At 40.5% G+C, this 22,268-nt stretch overlaps 1 protein-coding gene across 2 annotated transcripts; it reads left to right on the top strand.

The window, feature by feature from the left end:
• Nucleotides 1-1,436: 1,436 nt before the first annotated feature.
• LOC131465236 (guanine nucleotide-binding protein subunit alpha-11-like) lies at nt 1,437-16,904 on the top strand. 2 transcript variants are annotated; one of them, XM_058637680.1, is made up of 8 exons: nt 1,437-1,618; nt 2,023-2,184; nt 5,491-5,675; nt 5,953-6,107; nt 7,736-7,864; nt 9,489-9,618; nt 10,981-11,134; nt 13,568-16,904. In XM_058637680.1, exons 2-8 carry the CDS (start codon nt 2,034-2,036, stop codon nt 13,771-13,773), a joined length of 1,110 nt encoding a protein of 369 aa, XP_058493663.1. In that variant the 5' UTR covers nt 1,437-1,618; nt 2,023-2,033; the 3' UTR covers nt 13,774-16,904. The 2 variants fall into 2 exon arrangements, with proteins under 2 accessions (XP_058493663.1, XP_058493662.1); XM_058637679.1 differs by having other exon boundaries at nt 1,437-1,696.
• Nucleotides 16,905-22,268: the final 5,364 nt, after the last annotated feature.

The following is a 22,268-nucleotide window of genomic DNA, read 5'->3' as shown; positions in this document are numbered from 1 at the left end:
TTTCCTAAACATGAGGGGCACGTATGAAAAATGCTTTTAAGAAACTAGAAATGAGTTGTATTTGTTGCACTCACATATTGTTAACTTCTTTTTGAGATAAATTCATTATGTACTTGAGGCGTGCCACTTTCTTTGGCTTCTTGAATCCACATGACTGCATTTTTCAAGTGTCACACATTCAGCACAACGTCCAAAACCACAGTCAGAATCACAGTATCCATCCGCTTTTGATGCATTCACAACATTGGTGTATTCATGCATGCAACAAGCTGCGGTGAGTCATGCAGCGGCCAATTTACTCTGCAGCAATGGGAGTGGTCAGTATCAACAGTGAATCATAGAGGTGCAGAGCAGAACTGCGACACTGCACTTTATGGACTGAAATTGTTCAACATGATGCAGCTTTCCCAGTGCATTCCATAAGAAGATTCACTGGTTTGATTTGGTCCCAGAGTCAAAAACTTTCTCAAAGCTTTGCTGATAGTTCTCAGGTTGAACAAAGAGGCTAATTCAACTTTAGTGTTGTGATTAAATGCTTTAAATGGCTTGAAATGTTCTAAGTTTTTAATGAAAATTAAGCTGAAATTATACTACTCAGTCCAGGCAGCACCTCTACCACTGTTGATCTTTACAACAAAGCCGTGATTGGAAACCTGGGGGTAATAATGGACTATGATTATAGATGTTATAAAAACAGCTTCTTTCTTTCAATTAAGGAAAAGTAACCAAGGTTAAATTGATTCTGCCTAGGCACAGCCTTGAGAAACTTATACACTTCCAATGGCTCGCCTTCAGCTTTTTCCGAATGCTGCGACATGCCTTTCGACTAGAACTCACATATATGAATATATTTCTCCCATCCTGGCTTTTTGTTTTTGTTCATTGAAAAAACCTATGGCACGGTATGTTCAGAAGTAAGGTGAAATTAAAGGTAGACTTTTGCTTTTGGGGAAAATTAAAAGAAAATAATAAGAAACCAGTAAAATGTACTTTTACAAATGTACTTTACATTCCCTTAAAGCTACAAATATTCTATACATCGGAGCTAAAACAAAGCGGCAGACTGTTGGGATATGTTAAAGTGTGTTGATGCAATGCATGAACATATACATATTATTATTAGTAGTATGTGTGTGTATATATATTCATATATATATATATAGTTATTGAATCATTGACCAGCCATGAGCACAGGCAACAAGTGTTATGAAATTAAATTTGTATAAAATTTCTTAAATATTTCAACGATTTAAATTTCTCAAAAATCCGCGAAGTTACTTCGATTCTCAATCAATCAATATATTCTAAGTGTAGTCCAGTTGTCACATTGTGCTCTTATTTTACACGAGCAACGTCTGACTTCCGGCGCTCCCGCGGTATTTTGCCGCTCTCTTACCGCATGCGTAGCCGTGAGCGCATTCCGGTTACAGTGCTTTCGCAGCGGACCACAGAGGCTGCGCATTCCTCTGTAGGCGCGGTGGACTTTCCCCGCTCGCTTGAAAGTGAACCGGATTTTTTTGTGTGTGGAAATTTCTTATTGAAGTTTGATCAAAACCGTGTGTCAGTGTGGGTCAGGGACGATGCTGATGCGCCTCAGACGCTGCGGACACGAGACACGGTGAGAAATGGACCACGATAAAAAGCAATTAGAGTCTGAACCTGCTCGTTAACAGGGAGGGAGACAGACCGACTCCAGGTAAGGAGCTTGTGTTGTTTTCACTTTATAACTCTCAAAAGTCTAAAAAAAGAGAGAAGACTATAATTACTCAAGCAGATGATGAATACTTTAAAGGCAGTGTAGTGTGAGTGCACTTTCAAAGCTGAACACCGACGTGTTGACGCAGGCAGTGATTATGTTTGTAGCCTCAAAGAAAACTTCCTGGGACCAGGTGTTACAACAAACTCCGAACAAAAACTAAAGGCCAACGATTGGGCACAGCACGGCAGCTTGATAGAGCGTTTATTGTCGGTCCTTATCGGCGCATCGTTGCAGCGGATCATTCATTAACTGTCTCGTTTCAGTTGTTTTGGCCATGGCCGGCTGCTGGCAGTGGTGCCACCGCACCTGCGTGTGCTGCCTGTCCGAGGAGGACAAGAGGACCATCGCTGTGGACAAGGCCATTAAGCAGGAGCTCAAGCAGCAGAAGAAGAAGGAGAAGAGGGAAATTAAAATCCTCCTGCTGGGTAAGTGGACACACACACACACACACACAACCCTGAACAATCCCTTTAACCTCGTGGGGACCAGACAAAATGTCCCCATGAAGATAGGTATGTTTCTTGGCCCCCACAAGGATAGAAAAACATGTATTTACATGACACACACACACACACACACACACACAATAATGCATTTAACTGTTGAACATTGAACACATATTGAACAACCCTCTTCTCTCTGGTCTTCCCTTCAGCATGGCAATATGTTATCTGGTCAGATCTTAACTTAACTTAGCCCTTTTTACCTTTTACTTTGGTCAACCCTTGTTGTATAAATGTGCTATATAAATAAAGATGAATTTATTTATTATCTATCCTCGTGCAGACCAAGAAACATACAAACCTATCTTAATGAGGACATTTTATGTAGTCACCACAAAGTTAAAGGGCCTTTTCAGGGTTAAGACCTGGTTGGGTTAAGGGTAACCTTAACCTTAACTATAACCAGTTGATGTTTAACCCTAACCTCAACCATACCACAGTTCAAAACTTAACCAGTTCCTCAGAAATGAGATTCTGCCTCATAGTTAAGAGCAGTAAAGTGTTCCCAGGCCCCTTACCCTAACCTTAATAATCTTAGCTACATGTCTTAGCCCAGTTCTAACCATAAAACACCCATTAAACTAACCCTTAAAAAGCCATTTGAAGTTGTGAGGACTTGCTAAAATGTACTCACTACCTCAAAATGTCCTTATATTTACATAACTATATGTCGAACTTGAAATGTCTCTCTCGCTCTCTCTGTCTTACACACACACACACACACACACTCAACAATACCAGTGGCATTAATTGCACAAATTAACGAAATAAAATTGACTTACGGAACACCCTGTATACAAATAAAAACTGCCAGGCTTGTTTCATAGCCCGCAGTCAAGTGAGAAAACAATGTAAGGCATGTGTCACGATCGGTAAGTATTTAAAGAATGGTCTCGATCTGGGGTTGGTTATACCTGAAAAACCACAGGGACTTTAGAGTTGCATCGTCCAGAAATCTTCAGGTCTACTTCACAGCTGCTTTGAGCACTGTAGACCTGAGTGGCAGCAAGTGTGCTTTTCTTTGTTTAATGTTTCTTATTTGCCAGTTTACCCCCCCCCCCCCCCTAGATGTCACAGTAACTGAGAAGGCATAAGACAAGTACATTGTAAAGTAAATGTTTCCATTTTGTCTTACAAGGCAACATAGATCAAATGTATCAGGAAGTTTCAGTTTTTCAATACTGACATGTACTAAGAGTAGTATTAGAAGTAGTAGTAATACCTACGTATTTAAGCTCACATGGGCAACAGAATTGTCTAATAGTTGTATAAAAACAAATAAAAACTCCCAGATTTTAAAATGAAACTTTAAAGTAAATGAATAAATAACATTCTTCATATGACAATTGCATTTGGGGTTTTCCATGACGTCAATTGTAAATTTTGGCCTTTAAATTGTGGCCTGTTTGCTCATTTATTAATGACACACTAAAGGATAATGATTAAAATAAATCATCATGATGGGCCTACCACGTCTGATAAACAACTTCTTGGGGGAAAGCCATCAATGATACAGTATACAATAAAATGATAAAGTGTACAATAATAGCACAGGGCTTGTCTATATATTCTTGAGTCTTTGAGTGGTGGATTTCACAGTAAAAAGCCCCTGAAGCCAATCTCCACTGGGTGGACTGTTGCTCTCCAGCCTTCATGTTGTGCCTCAGATGCCAGTATTAGCATCGTCCCAGGTTCTATAGTGTAAATAGCACGCAGGGTATTTTACCAGAGTACTAGTTCTGGTCTTAGTTGGTGATGATGATTTGTTGTGGGAATGTGAGCCGACATCAGCCAGAATTTCCCAGCCCTTTTTCTGTTAGGCATGTCAGTACTTGGTTATGTCTTCATCTGCCTGCTTTGGAAGAGACTACAAACAATAAACAGCAAGGCAACTTTATATGAATATATGCAAAGATAAGAGAAAATTGTTAAATCAAGCAAACATACCAAAACAAACCATTTTCCCTCATATCTATAATCCAAGCACAATTAACAGTGCAGAAAAAGCATGTATGTGTTTAAATATTGTCTGGTTCAACAGTATCTGTCAGGAATCCAGTTCCTTTTTTGTGGTTTCCTTTAACGGTGTTCACATTTTCACCTTTTAACTAGGTAAAATAGACGCTGTAAACACTTCATCATTAATCTTCCCTGTGTAATCAGCTGAAACTAAGCGTCATTGTGTTTTCATTCACTTATAAGTCACACTGGGAGTGGGACTGCCATGCACCACCACCATGTTTCTATAGTAGCGCAAAAATGACAAACCAAAGTGTCACTGTAGGTTATACCACACATTTAGAAGGGGTGATTTGGGGCAAGAAGACCCACGTACGAGACCCGGTCAGAACAAGGGCCTTTCTGTATGGAGTTTGCATGTTCTCCCCGTGTGTGTGTGTGGGTTTTCTCCGGGTTCTCCGGTTTCCTCCCACAGTCTAAAAACATGCAGATTTGAGGATTAGGTAAACTGGACACTCTAAATTGACTGTAGCTGTGAGAGTGTGAGTGGATGGTTGTTTGTGGCCCTGTGATGGACTGGTGATCTGTCCAGGGTCTGCTAAGATTGGCACAGCTCCCCACAAGACCCTCATGTGGGAGATAAAGTGGTAGAAGGTGGATGGATGGGTGGGTGGAAGGGTATTAAATTAGTCGTAACACACGAGTTTGCCACTTTAGGCCTCTAAATCCTACAAACAATGACTTCAGTAAAAGTTGTTGCAAAGTCTGTCATAATTGCTAAAGCTGCTAATTGCTTGTTGCTCAATTAGCTACTCCACCATAGAGTACGTGGCCGCACAGCCTCTGTGGCATCTTTGTATGGTTTTGACTTTTAAAATATAGAGCTCCAGGTGTCATGTGACTCACTGGGTTTAGCGGCCATGTTAGCAGGAAACATTTTTGCAGTTATGGACCGCGTCTCTGCCGGGCTCAAGCTGTGCACTTTAATGATATACAAGGATAACTGCCCACTGGCCTTGCTCCCGGGTGATGAGTTAAATGCAGAAAGATAATGTACTATCACTCATTGGTGTGTGTGTTTGTGTGTGCATATACGTTACAGATTCTAAAGTCTAGAAATTCCAGCTGAGATAAGGCATTAAAAGTTGCAGATCATGAAATAAAAGATGTGGGCTGAACCTGCTGAACCTGCTGAATATGTGCTGTGCTGCTCACCTGCCTGACACCACCGCGCTGCATTTTTGAAACTCATATTCTGTGTTGGCACAGGGACCGGGGAGAGTGGAAAAACCACTTTCATCCGACAAATGAAGATCATCCATGGGCGAGGTTTTTCTGAAGAGGAGAGGAAAACCTTTGCCAAATGTATCTTTCAGAACATCCTCTCAGCCATCAAGGCCATGACCGGAGCCATGGACACGCTCAGAATCCCCTACTCCAACCCAGAGAATGAGGTAAACCTGGCACAAACAGTCCTCAGACCTTCACCAGCAGAAACACCAATGGACACACCCAGTCACACATGAACACTTTCCCTCAGAAACACAGATGTCAGCACCGATGCAAGATAACTCAGCTTAATGCTGACATTGAAGGAAACGCACGCATCAAACTGGCACAAATTCATACGTTAACTGAAAACTATATCTTGGTTTAAGGTTTCAAGATGATCAGGATCAGATTTGTTCCATGTCACATTCACTTGAGTGTCTTTTGATTGCTGCCTTTCAGATGTTTGCTAAGTGGCTGCAGGACGTAAACACAGTTCAGATCAGCCAGTTGGAACGGGGCTATGTTGAGGGGATTCGCCGCCTGTGGGCAGACCCGGGCATCCGTGTCTGCTACAGCCGCCGCTGTGAATACCAACTACTGGACTCCACAGAGTAGTGAGTAGCTGTGTCGTAGCTACAGTCCGAGCTTGAGTGCAGTGTGCACCACACCCTAGTGAGAGTTAGTGCTGGGAATCTGAGAGGGTCACATGATGAATCATTGTTGGTGAAAGTTACCAAAGGTGATATCACATTACAGAAATCTGTCATAGGCAGCAAGCACCGCATCACAATGAGTGATCAAACAGCAAAACAAAAAAAATCATATAATACTGTGTTTTTATTTACTGCACACGTTAGAAACAAAGCCCTACACATTGATCTAATTCTATATTTATTTATTATGGTTATAGATCAGTCTGTACTCTAGTGTAACGCCAGATATTTAATTTACAATGATACACTTTATTTGTAGGATAAGCATTGATGGATGGATTTTTTGTCTATAAAATCGGTATAATTTGAGCTTCAATTCATAAGTTCAGTTAATTAGTTGTCCTGGTTAAGAGACCGGTTGACAAATGACTCAAATTTCTCCCTCTGGAAACAGTGTCCCCCGTCACTTTGGATTATTCACTGTGAAGAGTTCCTATAGGAAACAATTTCATTTGTTAAAAAAACATATAAATAAACAGGCGAAGTACTCTCAATGTTGTCCTAAGTTCACAAAGTGCTATATTGATTGTATCGAGATGATTGTGGTGAGAGCAAAAAACTATCTACATGGTTAAAATCTCAAAGGGATGTGTCATCATTCCACTGAAACATTCAACTGGAATTAACCAACAAAAAGGATTAGGCTAAAAAAATTAAGTATAATGTAAGGACACAGCATATGAATACCATCTAAAAAATGTTTCTCTGGATTTTGGACAACTTTGGGCTCTGAGAAAATGCTGTCATTCACACCAAATAATCCACCAATAAAAAGGTTTTTTCAAGCATGTTAAACATGCACATGAAAATTGGTTGCATTTTTATCTGTGTTTATACTTTTTCAATCAGATTCAAAGCAATATTGACATATTGTCTTTAAGCTTAGCCCACATCATAGTTTCCTGCCTTAACTTGTGATTTTGTGCTCTGACCAGTGGAGGGAGCTGATTCTTTGCTGGCGTAAAAATAAGGATTACTGTTATTATGTTTTGAGTCTTTAAGGAAAACAGAGACCAAGTCATACGAGAGTGGCTTCACCAACCAATCGATCGATCAGAAATAAAATGATAACCCCAAAGAGCAACACAGAGTTACCGTCAGACTAAAAAGGCCAAACACGGAGATAATGTGAGGCTCACGCTCAAAGCGTCTGATGTAACAGAGAACAAAGCCTGGCAGCCTTCCTCTGTTTTCTCTCTTTTCTATTGCTGTTCTGTGTTTACCCTGCAGTTCAGTCATCATGGTGTGCACACGATAAGAGATGGCCAGTCAACATTAGCTAATGACACCTTGTATCAACACAAGCCATAAAGCCATAATCTGCACACGTCCCCTGCTCCTTGTATTTTTAATCACTTTTTACTGTCAGTAATGCGTATACTTCATCACACTTCAGTTTGTTTTCCATAAGCACGGCTGGATGTGATGTAAAAATAGGGCACAGGAGTTTTACTCGCCCTGAGCCTCAATGACACTAGTGTGCACTGCTGTAAAATGTGCTTATTATTTCCCACCATCCTCTCTTTCAGCTACATGAATAATCTGGACCGAATCTCGAGCCAGGACTACATCCCCACAGAACAGGATGTGCTTCGAGTTCGATTCCCCACCACGGGCATCCATGACTACGCCTTCAACATCAAGACCATCACACTAAGGTGACCGCTCCTCACATTACAACCTCTTTTGTGAAGAAGCAAACCAAACAAACACAAAACCCCACACAATTGACTCCTACAAAGGCTTTGTCTGTTGATGTCTCTTGTTGGGATCACATTTCGGGGCTACCTCCACACAGAGCTGTCTGTACATTTTTATTTTTGACCATGAGCAGTGTATTGTTTCTGCCTTAGACCAGCGGGGGCTCTAACAGAGCTCAGCAGACAAAGACCAAAGTTCACTCACAGGAGACTTTGTGTTACTGTGTGAAATGACACCTATTCTTACAGTAAATCACATGGTAGATCCCAGAATCTAAACAGACAAAAGCATTGAGCTTCAGTTATTGTTGAACACTTGAAAGACATGGAGTAAAGTTAACACGTGATGTCCATGTGGGTAGCATTTAGGAATAATTGGTAGAAATTGAATATACTATCCAAGTAAGTGTGTTGTATTTGTGAATAATTGCTTTAGAATAGGGTTAGGGTTAGGGTTATTTAGGGTTATTTATTTTAACCAAGTTTGGTTAAAATATGTTAAAGAGTTGCAGAGAAATTGGCTTACCTCCGGTTTGGTGACCTCAACGTCATGTTTGATTGGCTGCCACGGCCAAGTGCCTTTGAATTTCAAGATGTTGAATGCATTCGTGTGGCATGGTCTGAAGATCTTCTGAACAATGTTTTGAGAAGATTACACAAAATGTGTGACAAGAGAAGCCTTTGAAAGGTTATGGATCAAGTCAAAGATGGCAGAAAATCCAATATGGCCGGAAAAAAAACATTAAGGATGCGTTGAACTCGGCTTGGCCCAACTTGTGATTAACAAGTCAAAAGTTAATGTACATACATGCATGTCCAACTTTGTCCTGTTGGTGGCGCTAGAGCTCTCGAGCTTGCGTTGCTTACACAGTATCACCACTTGAACCCATGTAACGGGTGGTCTGCTGTTAAATTATTACAATATTGAGGAATTATTACATTATCAGGACCTGCGAAATGAAGGCTAACCTGATAATGTAATAACCTCCCGTTAATGTAATACTTTAGTACATTATTGGTAAAAAAGTGTATTACATTATTGGGAAATGCACTTTATTACATTATCTGGAAGTTATTACATTATCAGGTTTTATTACATTTTCAATGGACTCAAGTGCTTCCCACATAAGTCGGAACAGACAAATCAGTCAGTGTGCATTTCATTTTTTTGAAGTGAAGACTAAGAAGACCTGCTTCGTCCCCATAAACCAGGTGACTAAACCAATGAAGAAGAGGGAGGAAAAGGCAGGGATAATGGGAGAGTTTAAGGGAGTCTTCTGTTTGTTGTAATCTGCAGTCTAACCATTAGAGGTCACTAATTCTTATTCTGAACCTGTAAATATCCCAGGTCAGTGCTGACTCTATATTGACTCAGTTCCTTCAACCAAGAATAAAATAAGGACTTTAAAGACTAAGAGACATGCAATAAATACAATACATATAGAAAGCACCTGAATAAGAATATTAATGTATGTACAGTATAATACAGGCCAAACATAGAATACTATGTGGAAAGATTTATTGTGAAGTATATTAAACAGACTTTTCCTTCTTTCTGTCACTCTGCTGTGGTCCCTGACAGGATCGTGGACGTGGGCGGTCAGAAGTCAGAGCGTCGGAAGTGGATCCACTGCTTTGAAAATGTAACCTCCCTCATCTTCCTGGCCTCCCTCAGCGAGTTTGACCAAGTCCTGGAGGAGAGAGAGACCATAGTAAGAACCTGTGTTTATATATATATATATATATATATACACTTATTTGTAAATATTAATCTTGGAAAAAAAACATTTGGCTTTGCTTTGAGAGTGCTGGTGGAGAGACATAATGAGAAGGCCTGAAAGAGTAACACTGTGACTTTGTTGATATAGTAAAAGCTTATGATCGGGTGCCAAGAGAGGAGCTGTGGTATTGTATGAGGAAGTTGGGCGTGGCAGAGAAGTATGTATGAGGACGGTGAGACAGTAGTGAGGTGTGCAGTGGGAGTGACAAATGGGTTCAAGGTGAAGGTAGGTTTACGTCAGGGATCAGCTCTGAGCCCCTTCTTGTTTTCTTGCAAAGGTGACAGTTGTCATATGAGGTCAGACAGGAGCCTCCGTGGACTATGTTTTTTGCAGATGATATTGCAATCTGTAGTGAGAGTAAGGGACAGGTGGGAAAAAGCCTGGAGAGGTGGAAGTATGCACTAGAGAGAAGATGGATGAAAGTTAGTAGAAGCAAGACAGAATATCATTCAAAGCAATGGACAGTGCACAAGAGAGGTGAAGCAGAGAGTGCAGGCCGGGTGGAGTGGGTGCAGACAAGTGTTCAGGGCTGACGTGTGATAGAAGGATAGCAGCAAAAGTGAAAAGGTTAGAAATCTATGTATCTATCTATCTATGTATCTATCTATCTATCTATCTATCTATCTATCTATCTATCTATCTATCTATCTCATCAGTCAGTCATTTCATTTCTCCACCAGCAGGTCTCACCCTTGTATAAGAAAACTTCCCCCCCACACGCACACACACCACACTCAGCATCCCCAGTCGTCCTTCTCCATCTGTCCACTTCCTCCCTACCATCCTGTCACAAAGCTGTTCATTCTATCATCACTAACAGCTATATTTCCATACTTTGTACCACTGTCATTATTATGATTATAATAATAATCATAATAATAATAATAATAATAATAATAATAACAATGTAAACCACTATTACCTTGCCTATAACATATCACAGTGAGTTTTGCATGTCTCCCTTAACCCTGAACCCCTTTTTTTCACCTATCTTTTTGGTTGTGTGGTGGTGGGGCGTGGAGGGTTGTCTCATGTCCTTCACCTCACCAAGACAAAGAAAAAATGTATTTGATTGAATGTGAATTAACCTCCACTGTGGCCTGAATGCCTAACACCCCCTCTTCCCATATAAGGCACCACTTCCTTCCTGCCCCATGCGTCATCCTCTAGTATCTAAATCTTCAAAGAGATCTCCTGTTTTTCACTCTTGAAGTTCATTTCAATCACTTGAACACAATATCAAAACTTAAGAACAGACTGATGCTGTATCCTTCTCTGTCTCTCTTTCTTTAGAACCGAATGCAGGAGAGCCTGGCTCTGTTCTACACCACCATCCATTCGCCTTGGTTCCGCAACACCTCCATCATCCTCTTCCTCAACAAGACTGACATCCTGGCTGACAAAATCCAGACCTCTGACCTGAAAAAATACTTCCCCAGCTTCCCAGGTAAGCTGTTAGTTTTAGTTCAAAATGAAGATATACAGAAGGAGTCGTGTTAGTTCAATGAACTACATGTAAATCAATCAGCGTATTAGCCTGGTAAAATAAAATGGATTTACTGCATTTATTGTGAACGAGAAAATATGAAATACATAACTGAAAGATCTGTGTGTTTTTGGGAACATATGATAGACACTTATTCTATAGACATTTAAATTTGACCAATAGCATAGTTCCTACACAAAAATTCAGATTTCGTTTCCACTATGAGTTGAAACACCAAGAAAAGAAAACAAGTTTTAAACTTGCCTCATGCTTTAGAGAATGTCAAAGTAGGGGATGAAACATCTAAACAAGAGGTTGTCACAGCACAGGTGCACGTTCATCACCATTAACAAGAAACCACTTCATTGTCCCATCATAATGTGCAAACAGGGCTGTGATGTTGGTGCTGTAAACATTTATCTCATTACATCCAAAAACATCTGATGCAAATAATGTTTCAGAATTGTTGAGTGATTTCTGGTGCCGCCTAAACTCAAAAGGTCCTCATGATGTCAGCAAAGCCAGAAAGCAATCACATTTTTAATCATTGTTTGTTTGTTTTGCTTCGGCTTTCCTTCTTCTTCACTTCACTTCGTACACTCGCACACAAACAGTGACGCGCGGTGAGGTTCATGACTGGGGAGGCACAAATATATGAACCCAAAATAGAAGCTTCTATTTATTATTAAACCTTAATTGAAACATGTAGTTGTTTTAAAAGCTTTTCATTATGCTTTAATCAATTCCATAGTGTTCAACAATACGATAGCAAGAATAACAAAAGAATATTTATTAGTATAAGGTCAAATTCGAATTTTTTCTTGTTAATTAAAATTGAAAATCGTGTATAGTCTTACCTTTATATTGATATATACATATCTTGTAACGGTATATTGTACATTGTATATTGGTGATATAGAGAGAGGCAGCAATGGGCATGCGCCAACTGCCTGCTTCAGTCAGTGTGTGCGGCACAGCGTCACCAGAGCGGAGGCACAGCTCATCGCTGCCTCACCTCACCGTTCTCCCGCGTATTTGAACAGGAAATGCATGAATTGAGCAGTTTTGACCACAGAAATGTTGAAATCATGCAGAAAACTAATTTATAGAACAGTCAAGTGGACAAATTGAATTTCTTTTGTCAACGATAAAAGAAATTTTGAGCACGTCACTGCACGTCCAGGTACTTGGTGTACTTATGGACTGATGTGGCTGCAGCTTGTAGCTTCTGTGGTGTGAAAGGCTGTTGAGCGGTACCCAAACAGTACCCACCCTCCACACCCTCCACCTCACCTTCTCTCCCTCCGTTACCCATGGCAACCACAGACAGACACTGTGCTTCCTGAAAGCTTGCTCCCGCTGCAAATCCCCAGGTGTACATGTGAGGTGTGAGTGAATATTACTGTGTGTGTGTGTGTGTGTGTGTGTGTGTGTGTGCTGTGCCCACTGTGTTTCACCATTAGCTTTAACAGCACATAATAATGACTCATACAGGGTCAAGCTCCTTGATGTCAGTTTAACCCTCACACTAACTCTGAGCTGCTCCAGCCACTCGCTGCAGATGTGCTGCAGATGTGCAGCTACTATAGCTACAGTTGAAGGCTACGGCTGTCAATATGATGAGTCAATTAAATGATGAGTCATTTGACACAGAATTCCTATCGTCGCTTCCAGTAAATCAAGTGAAGGATCTGTTTTTAATTAGAATTACTGTAATTCACAGCTAGTATTTACGTACGCAGATTATTTTGTCCTCAAAATAGTCAGTCTGTTTTGACAGGCTGTTTAATACGACTGCCGCTCCAGTGACTAAAAAATATTTTGTGAATTAAACTACAAAACAGCGACCAATTCTGATATTTAAGAAGAATTCAGGAAGCTGGAACCAGCATATTCTTGGTGTTTTTTGCTTTAAAGAAATTACTAAACTATCAACTGATTGAATCTCAAACTATATTTTGTGAATCGGCTTATCAAATGATAGACAATAGTTGATATTAATCTTAAATTGAATTACTTTCTTTTCTTTTTTTTTAGCATTATACAGACTAATTGTTAAACATTTTTTTTATGAAAGATGGTTTAAAATAAAGGATTGTCTAAATAATTATTGGATGCAACAGTAATAATTTGGAAGCCCAATTCTGGCTCATGTTGCCTTTCATAATAGACTTTTGGCTTCTACAACAGCCGAGGGGGCCAAGTGGCTCATATTCTGTCTATGGCAGCGCTGTTGCTCGGAGTCATGAGTGGAGATGAAAGCCAGAAGTATGTTAATGAGACTATAATCTAAGCTGCAGACTAATCTTGCCTCATTCATCAAAATAGTCTCGAAACCAAATTTGTATTTGCATTTTTGTCCAACCCCTTGTCTCCTCCTCATCTCTGTAACAGGTAAGAGGCATGATCCCGAGGATGCCAAGAACTTCATCCGCAAGATGTACGAGCAGAACGCCATCAACCACGACAAGAAGGACGAGTGGAAGACTCTTTACCCGCACTTCACCTGTGCTACAGACACCAACAACATCCGCAGGGTCTTCAGCGATGTCAAGGACACTGTGCTGCTCAAGTCTCTCATTGACTATGGAGTCATGTGAACTTTCACTCCGTGGAGGAAAACAGAGGGAAACGCTTGGACTCTTGTCTCCGTCTGGTATTTACTTGGAGGAGTGAAAGCTCTGATGAAGGCCAAGATGTCGCATTAAGATTCTTCCTGAAGCCTGAACAATCACATCTCCTCCTCCTCTCCCTCGTCAGGTCTTGATGATGAAGCAGATGGAGAAAAGATTGTACTCCTCCCTCGACTCCACCACAATCACTGCACTCTCTCCTTTCCCTCTCCAGGAGAAAACATGAATAAACATTTGCGGAGAACTTAACACACGGAGAGACAGAACCAGAGTGAGTTATGTCTGTTGATCAGGGAGTGAGGAACCAGGAATCACCCTCATTCCCCTCAGACAACAGCTTTCTCCTGCATTTTGATGATGATTTTTTGTTTTTGTTTTGTTTTTTTTGAAGATGAAGAAGAAGTGTTTGAGTCCTGTAGTGACTGAGCTGATCCACAATTGAAGCAGGATGAAGTGTTGTGCTGCCATTGTACAGAGTACTGACTTTTACAAGTGGAGAAAGGACCATGCATGGGAGCTCTGCACATATTTAATTACGTATTTGCACACGTCAACAAAACAAAAAAAGCTTCCATTATTCCCCTGTGTAAGGTAATGCATGACGTCTAAGTGACTGCACTCTTTATAATTAGACACCCTGAATCAGTGGAGTGTCTGTCATTTTCTTTATTGTCTTATTGATTATAGTTATCGCTCACATTGGCTGTTCTTCCTGCAAATATTATATTATCTGTGTTTAATACGTGGATGGTTTCTGCCAGTGGTTACTTGTGGATCGTTGTGTGCCACTGCCACAGGTGGAGTCTGAAGTCTCTCTGTGAGACTCTCTGCGAACATTCTTACCTTCATTCTTGTGGTTAGCAATGGTGGCTCACAGCAGGAGGGCTCTTGCTTCAAGTCCTGGTTCAGGCGGGGTTTTTCTGCGTGGCATTTACATGTTCTCCCTCTGTTTGGGGCAGATACACAATTTTGTTTTCAGATCAAAACGATCCGTGTCCAGATGAGTGTTTCAGCACCGTATCAGTAATCTGCGTCCATACTTACTACTAAAAACACTTATCGTGCACACTCTTGTGTAAACAGGAAGCAGATTCTTTCCTCTGCAGTTGTCTGCCTACTTTTGGAAAGTACTACTAATGGGAAATGACCCACGGTGAAATGTAAAAACACGGGTTTCTGTAATTAGACCAACGCCACGGTGACACTGAAACTGAAAGTAAGTGTTACAGAAGTTATTTTTTGTTTTTTTTACAGCTGATAGTCGAGTCAAGACCAATAACAACCAGTCAGGGATTCATGTGTTACAGTTAAGGTCTGTGTTTCTGCCTGTCCCGCTGTATGGAAGGACGTTTACTCTTCCACTTATATATAAATAACTATATATATTAGTATGTCATAACTGTGAGATAGTAAGTCATATTTATGAGATGTTAAGTCATAATTATGGGATACTGAGTTGGAAATACGAGATACTAAGTCATCATTTCGAATCTCATTATTATGACATAGCATCTCATAATTATGGGATATTATCTTAAATTAGGATTTAGTTTCTCGTTATATTCTGACTTCCATACAGATGAAAACACAGGCAGTGAAGTCTAAATTGTCATCATCCCAGTAATGTATTGTTGAATTAATGAATGATTAGCAAGTCTTAGTCAAATTTGATTTAATTGATTTGGTTGCATCCGTTCTGCTGAAATGCTCCTGTAGATGACACTGAATTATGAATGCTTGATGCTTTTATATGTTTTTAAAGGTTTAAAGCAAAACTCAACAGTTGTTCATCATTATCTCAGTGGTAGAACATGAACATGTTCAAGGGCTACGGGGGGGGAAAAAAAGAAAAACAATGCTTTTAATTGGTTTTGTGTTACATATTTTTGATGCAAATTGGGTCACAAACCCACAGAAGATTATAACCCATGTTCATGTCACTTTAAATTGTTTTGTTTTCCCGACATCAGCACATCTGAGACTTTTGCGTTTTTCAGTCAAACTCCAACCAGTTTGCAGCTGTCGCATCCATCTGTTTTGAAGCAAGTGTGGGAATGTCGCAGAGTGAGATCTGAGAAACGTAGAGAGAGCAAGGGTTTGAATGTAACAGACATTTGTTAGTAATTTTTCTCAGTTCATCAGAAAAAACAGCTTGTCACTGACTCTGAAATGTGGCCGTGCTGTTTTTAAGTTTCCATACGGCATCAACAGCCAGCAGCAGCTTTGTAACAGCACCTCTGCGATCGTCACAGTCGCAGATGTGATTCTGGTGTTCCTCATCCGTCCGTCTGTTCAGTTTCACTCTGTGGACAGTGGATACCACTTCTTTAAATTGATATCATGAATTCAAGCACAAATCACATTGGTTGTGATCGGCTGACATGTTTTCAAAAGGTCACGAGAGAAACACAAAACTGTTGAGAATAACGGCTCTGTTCGTGCTTCGTGTTCAATCAACACTGATGGGGGAGAAATATCCACCAGGTGCTCTGTTCTGCTGGGTAAAGGGTAAAGAATATTAATATGAGGTAGCAGTGTGATCTCCTTGTGTGTCCTATTTATATCAGTGTGTGGAGAGGGACATTTTTAACGGATCAGAAGTGTGAGTTGTGCCATTGTGTGTGTCACTGAGTGTCAAGTACGTGGAAAACAACAATGAAGTTGAATAAATTAACTGACCTCGATGGGAAGCTAATATTAGTTCACACTGTGCCTGTCATGTGGTTTCCGCTGCTGCTTTTTTTAAAATTTTGAACATGTTTTGATCTCTACATTGCTACTTTATGTGCTCAAACACGGTAGCTTCATTGTTGAATCATAATGACACTTTATAACATGAATGTATAATTTTACTGTACATTTATTAACGACTACTCTACTTTTGATTGCTTTTTAACTGCTGTATTTGTAATGTTGTTTGCCGACAGCCTTTACACTGTGACTAGAGAATGCATTTACAAGTGAACTTCTTGTTTTTGCATTGGGGGCCCTCCTCTCATTTGGTGACAGTGGGTCATTATTTTTTTTTTTGTAGACTCCGGTGACGGCAGTGGACAAATGTGTCTTTTTCTAGGTAACATTAAAAACTTTGAACATTGCCTCCTGTTTTGTTTTTCCTGGCAAATATTCCACAGTCTCACCCGTCGGTCTGGGCGATGTGTTTTCTCTTCATCAAAAAGACAAACATGACATCACAGGGTTGCAATCACACCCTTGATGTGACCCTCAAAGTACAAATAAAACACTGCAGCTAGACACGAGAATTTTTCACGGCTTTGTGAACCTCCCTGAGCGCATTTCAAGCTTTACAGTTACATGGTAGCTATGTAGAAAGCCGTACAGATGTAGATTTTAAAAAGAAAAATGTTACAGACATATTTACGACTATTAGGGCCAAACTGAAGAGAATAAAGTAATAATAAAAAATTTATTATAGAATAGTCGTAATATGAGATTCTTTTTATCATTATCTAATGTAGTATTATTTTTATTATTGTTATATAACAACAGAACGCAGAGGATTTTCTCCAAGTCTGTGTTTGTGATTGTTTCTTTCAAACAGACTCAGTTTCTTTCACAATCTTTTCCTGATGCTAAAGATAATGTGGTGCTGCTGTGCCAAAAGTATTTCTTTATTTGTGACAGTTTAGAGTGTCCAGTTAACCTCTGCATGTTTTTGTACTGTGGCAGGAAACCAGAGAACCCAGTGAGAACCCCCCCTCCCCCCCACACACGGCACAACAGAAAAGCCCTCGGTTGAACCGAGTCGTGAACCCGGGTCTTTTTTTGCTGTCAGGCAACAGTGCTAGCCAATATACTGCCATGTGGCCAGGGCACATAGCAAATGTTTAAGCTATAATTTCTCAAACATAAGTTAATCATGAAGCAGCGACATTATGCTGGCTCTGTGCCATATTTACATAACCTTATGCAAATAGTGAAACATCTTTTGTCTCTCTCACACACACACACTCACACACTTTACATATACTTCATTTATTTCCTGGAGATCTTAACCTTAACCATAACTACCTTAACCATAACTACTACTGGCCTTTACCTAACCCTGGCCTTAACCTAACCATACAAAATGTCCTCATTTACATGATTGGCACTTGCTTTTTGTCCCTATCAGGAAGACAAGTCCACATATTGTGACTGTGGAAACAGATTAAGGTCCCCACAACATGAGTAAGACCGGGAACACACACACACACAGGTTTGTGCAACCATTCTTCTTAGGACACTGCATTGACTTCCATTCATTTGGACAGCCTAATCGAAGTGTCATCACTAACGTTAACCCTTAGAACACAGAGCATTTAGGCTGCTTTTTTCCATTACTATGTAATTTACAGAGGCGATAAGAATGTGCAGAATAGATACCTGAGCTAAAGGTACTAAAAATGTTGTAAGTCGGGTTGAATTTGTGGAATTTGGAAATATGTCAAAGTTCAAAGTTCAGAAGGCTCATTTTTTTTTAAAACAAAAAGAAAAGAAAAATTGTCTATTTTGTGACTTTTGCACAAGCTACTCTCAATTCTTTTGTGATATAAAATGAATCATAACTTTGACACAAAAACACATAAGATAAGCCTGAAGATGACCTATAAACACACACCCCAGGATGTCCATATAAGGAGTTGTGTATTATTCCCACAGCAATTTACCAAGGGTGCACATGGGGCACTGATTTGGATTTTGGACCAGGTTTTGATCTGCATGCCAGAAAATACAACACACACACTCTTGAGAACCACTCATGCCACTTTAACAGCCCCATCAACAGACCCCCTCCCCTCTGTGTGTGTGTGTGTGTGTGTGTGTGTGTGTGGCACCCTGTCCTCCCACAGAAGGACAGGGTGCCATGTTACCGTGGTCTCATCACTCAACTCCTGAAGCCCATTCCGCCTTTCATCACCTGTGCTGCCAGTTTTACCCTGTAACTCATCACAAAATCACTGATAAAAGCAAACGCTGCCATTTACCTCTGACATGAAAATAAGAAACAACCTCCATTCATGTAAATGGTGACCTCCATTTACTTTGTAGGCACAAAAATAAACATGCTCAGTCGGGTTGTTGCGTCACAGGCCAACAAGCATAAGTTAAACCAGAAACAAAAAGTGTCATTTATGAGTCTATAGTTGACAGAAGCAGAGGTGGAGGCTTAATGTATGCAGTAAATGCAGTGCAATGTAGTGAGGAGTGTCCTGATCTCTACATTGAAACCAAACAGCCTCTGCATAAACATGCCACAGCACAGAAGAGCCAGCTCATATGGACAGGACTCAGCTGTCCACCTACATCTGAAGGACAAGGGCCAGTTTTCAGAGAATAAGAATGTTCACACATTCTGGCCAGGGAAGACAGGTGGTTTGAAAGAGGAGTGAAGGAGCCATCTGTGTTAACCTGGAGAAACCATCACTCGACACCAACTATCTAAGAATCAACAAGCAAACACACAACAACAACAACAGTGAAGTCCAACACCCACACAATAGTAGACTCCGCCTCTCAGGTGACCCCCTAATTACCCGTTCACGCCTTGTCTTGGGTGAAACCAACAACCTGAAACTGGGAGGGGTGAACAATCTGCATGGTTCAACTCACTAGACCGGTATCAGCCTCAGAGGTTAAACCTGGTTCTTCCCAAATCAGTCCTAATTGCCCTCAACAAAATGGGGGCGTCTAGCTGTGACAGACTAAACATGGGAGTTGATTGATGACGTGAACATACTTTGAGAGGCTGCACATGTGATTCCTTAATGGCTCATTGAGTGTGAGAGTGCAATCACACACAGAATCAAATGCGGTCAAAAGATTCCACTCCATTGTTCTCTGGTGAAAAGGTGAGAGGCATCCTTTTACAGATACCAGCATACCAATAATAATCAATGATCAAAACTTACTATTATAGCTGGAACACACAAAGTTGAGCAGGATTACAGTGCCTGCAGGAAAACAAAGGTTAACCTCTAAATATCTGTGTTGAATGTGGTAAAGCGTTGCTCCAGTGTAGTGCTTCTAAGCAGCGGACACAGCCTACAGTATATACAACCTGATTTTCATTCTCGACATAAAAATACAGTCAAAGAGTGTGGGAAATATCTATACACTTTAACAAAACAAAAAAAAAGTATATATATTTATATACAGTATAAAAGCTGAAATGATCAACCCTTTCTCTTAAATGTGTCATTATGATGTTTACTCAGTGTAGTAACAATAGAAAAAGTACATCATCCAGGTTTGTATTGATCTCCTATGAGCCTTGCTTTCCCTATGTTTATCTCTTTGTTTTCACGGAAAATGGGGAACTCTGTATCAAAAACCATTAAGTATACATGTTTTTACTGCTTATTATGACACAACACAATACAGGTCAGAGGAAAAGTACCCGTGTGCTGCTGAATGTTCACAACAATGACAAGCAGGAGCTGCTCAGGACATGAGAGCTGTTTTTTTCTGTGCAGTTTTTGGCACCAGACTCTGGATAATCATATTGCGTGAGACATGATTTCAAATATATTGCATTATCAATATGTGGTCACAGTGGTGTGTCCTGTAGAGTACAGAGCTTTTGCACATTGAGATAATCTCTTGAGTAAGTCAGGGGTCTTCAACACAACAGTTAATTATTGTTGCACATAAATTCAATATTTATTCACTTAAGTAACTTGAATTTATAGAAAATTAAGATCAAATAACATGCTAACATGCTATGCAACTGTGTGGGGAGGTTTCCATCGTAGAACATGGAATATTGTCTTGCACAAGCAAGATAAGTGCTCTCAGCAGCTGTGGGAAGCACATAAAAATAGTCTAAATCAGGGGTTTGCTTTAGTCTAGTTCTTTTGTGTTGGGTCTCCTTTTGTTGTGTGCAGTTTGTTAATTGCTTCACCAAGTTTGGAATCCCTTTTGTTTCTTGACAATTCCACTGTAACTAAATCCTCTGAAAATTCTCAGAATGAGCTCCAGTTTGGAACCGATCCAGTTTTGCAATGGCTGACGTTGAAAATGATTTATTCTCCTTAAACTGGCTGTGCTGTGGAAGAGAACTGGTAAGAAGCCGGGCTGTGATAATGAGGGACTATGCCCAAATCTCAGAGCGCACGTGTCCAATTGCCCCGGGTGCTGAGTAATGGGTTACAGGTTGGGCGGCTTGCGTGATCAAAGGCAGCGCGGAGCAGATCTGAGATGTATAGCACAAATGAACCTGTTTCTCTTTTGGTCTGGTTTCCTGCTGTGTTGCTATGGACTGCCTGTTGCTGATAAGAACCACTCAAAGCCTTTTCCTTCCCTCTCCATTTTCAGTATTCTTAAAGCCAGATATGCACCTGCAGGGCACTTATCAAACATACACATACATACAGATACACACACAGATTGTCGAGCAGCTGCAATCACAGCAATAGCCTGTCAAGATTAGGGTGAAAAAATAGAACCCAAACACAAAGCAGAAAAGTGAAGCTTGTATTATTCTCACAGGTGCGTATTTTAAGAGTATGGCTGTGGTTTGTGATGTTGAATTGGATGTTGAATAAGTGTAAGACGCTGCTGTTATTGTGTGCCCTTCCCGTTTCCTGAGGGAGACGCGTTCCAAGTCTTTTCGAAGCCACACAACAGCATATGGACACAGAAACAAAATGAATCAGTTTGCCAGCAGGAATCACCAATCGCTTTCCCAAAGCAGCTCCAGCGTTTGTAGCAGGAGGTGACCAGAAGGTTGCAGCCCGTCACCGCGTTACATCTGCCTCTCACTGTTTCAAACCCGTCACACAACTGAGAGGAGTCGAGAGTCTTTCTGAACACTCTGCAGTGACAACTTCCATAATATCAACACTTCATAACACAGTATGAGCCTGAATGCAGCGCTTCTGTCTGCTCTGATAATGCTGAAGCTTATTTTTTTGATGAAAACCAAAAACTTAAGATGCAAAAAAAAAAACGACTCAAATTGATGAAACAATTATGAAAATAATGTAGTAGTCAATTACTAATGTATTTTATGTTGCAGGCCTAATCACCATTACCTCAACATTAACTTTAATAGTTTTACACCATTCCGGCGTTGGTAGAGATATAGCATCACATCTGATTATGCAGCTGCAGACAACAGTGGAAGGATGGGAAAAATGATTCCATTGATAAGAGAGTAATGATGGATGAGGATGAGGACAAATGGGTGATGAAGAGGAGGAAGAAAAGTACTTTCTCGTTTCCTCGGTGAGCGCCGTGGCGGCCAGGACTGCATCTTGTGCATTAATGAGTTTTGGAGAAAAATCACTGTAGGGCTTTGGTTTATTAATGTGAGCAACACAAAAATGGTCCCAATTACAATGAAGATGAATCACAGCAGTGGGTCTGCCCATTGTGGCTCTACATGTGAGGGTCTCTAAATCTGTGCCACAGCGACAAGTCATTACGCACCAGAGGCTGCTTTGGTCCCACATGGTCTG

The sequence above is a fragment of the Solea solea genome, chromosome 9, assembly GCF_958295425.1.
Source record: "Solea solea chromosome 9, fSolSol10.1, whole genome shotgun sequence".
NCBI classification, from domain to species: domain Eukaryota; kingdom Metazoa; phylum Chordata; class Actinopteri; order Pleuronectiformes; family Soleidae; genus Solea; species Solea solea.
Note: the sequence above shows the minus strand (reverse complement) of the source record. Positions and strands in the feature narration are given on the sequence as shown.

Coding starts and splice junctions, on each gene's coding strand:
- LOC131465236 (XM_058637680.1), top strand. CDS start 2,034: ATGGCCGGCTGCTGGCAGTGGTGCCACCGCACCTGCGTGTGCTGCCTG. Junction 2,185..5,490: donor AATTAAAATCCTCCTGCTGG/GTAAGTGGACAC, acceptor GTGTTGGCACAG/GGACCGGGGAGAGTGGAAAA. Junction 7,865..9,488: donor ATCAAGACCATCACACTAAG/GTGACCGCTCCT, acceptor GGTCCCTGACAG/GATCGTGGACGTGGGCGGTC.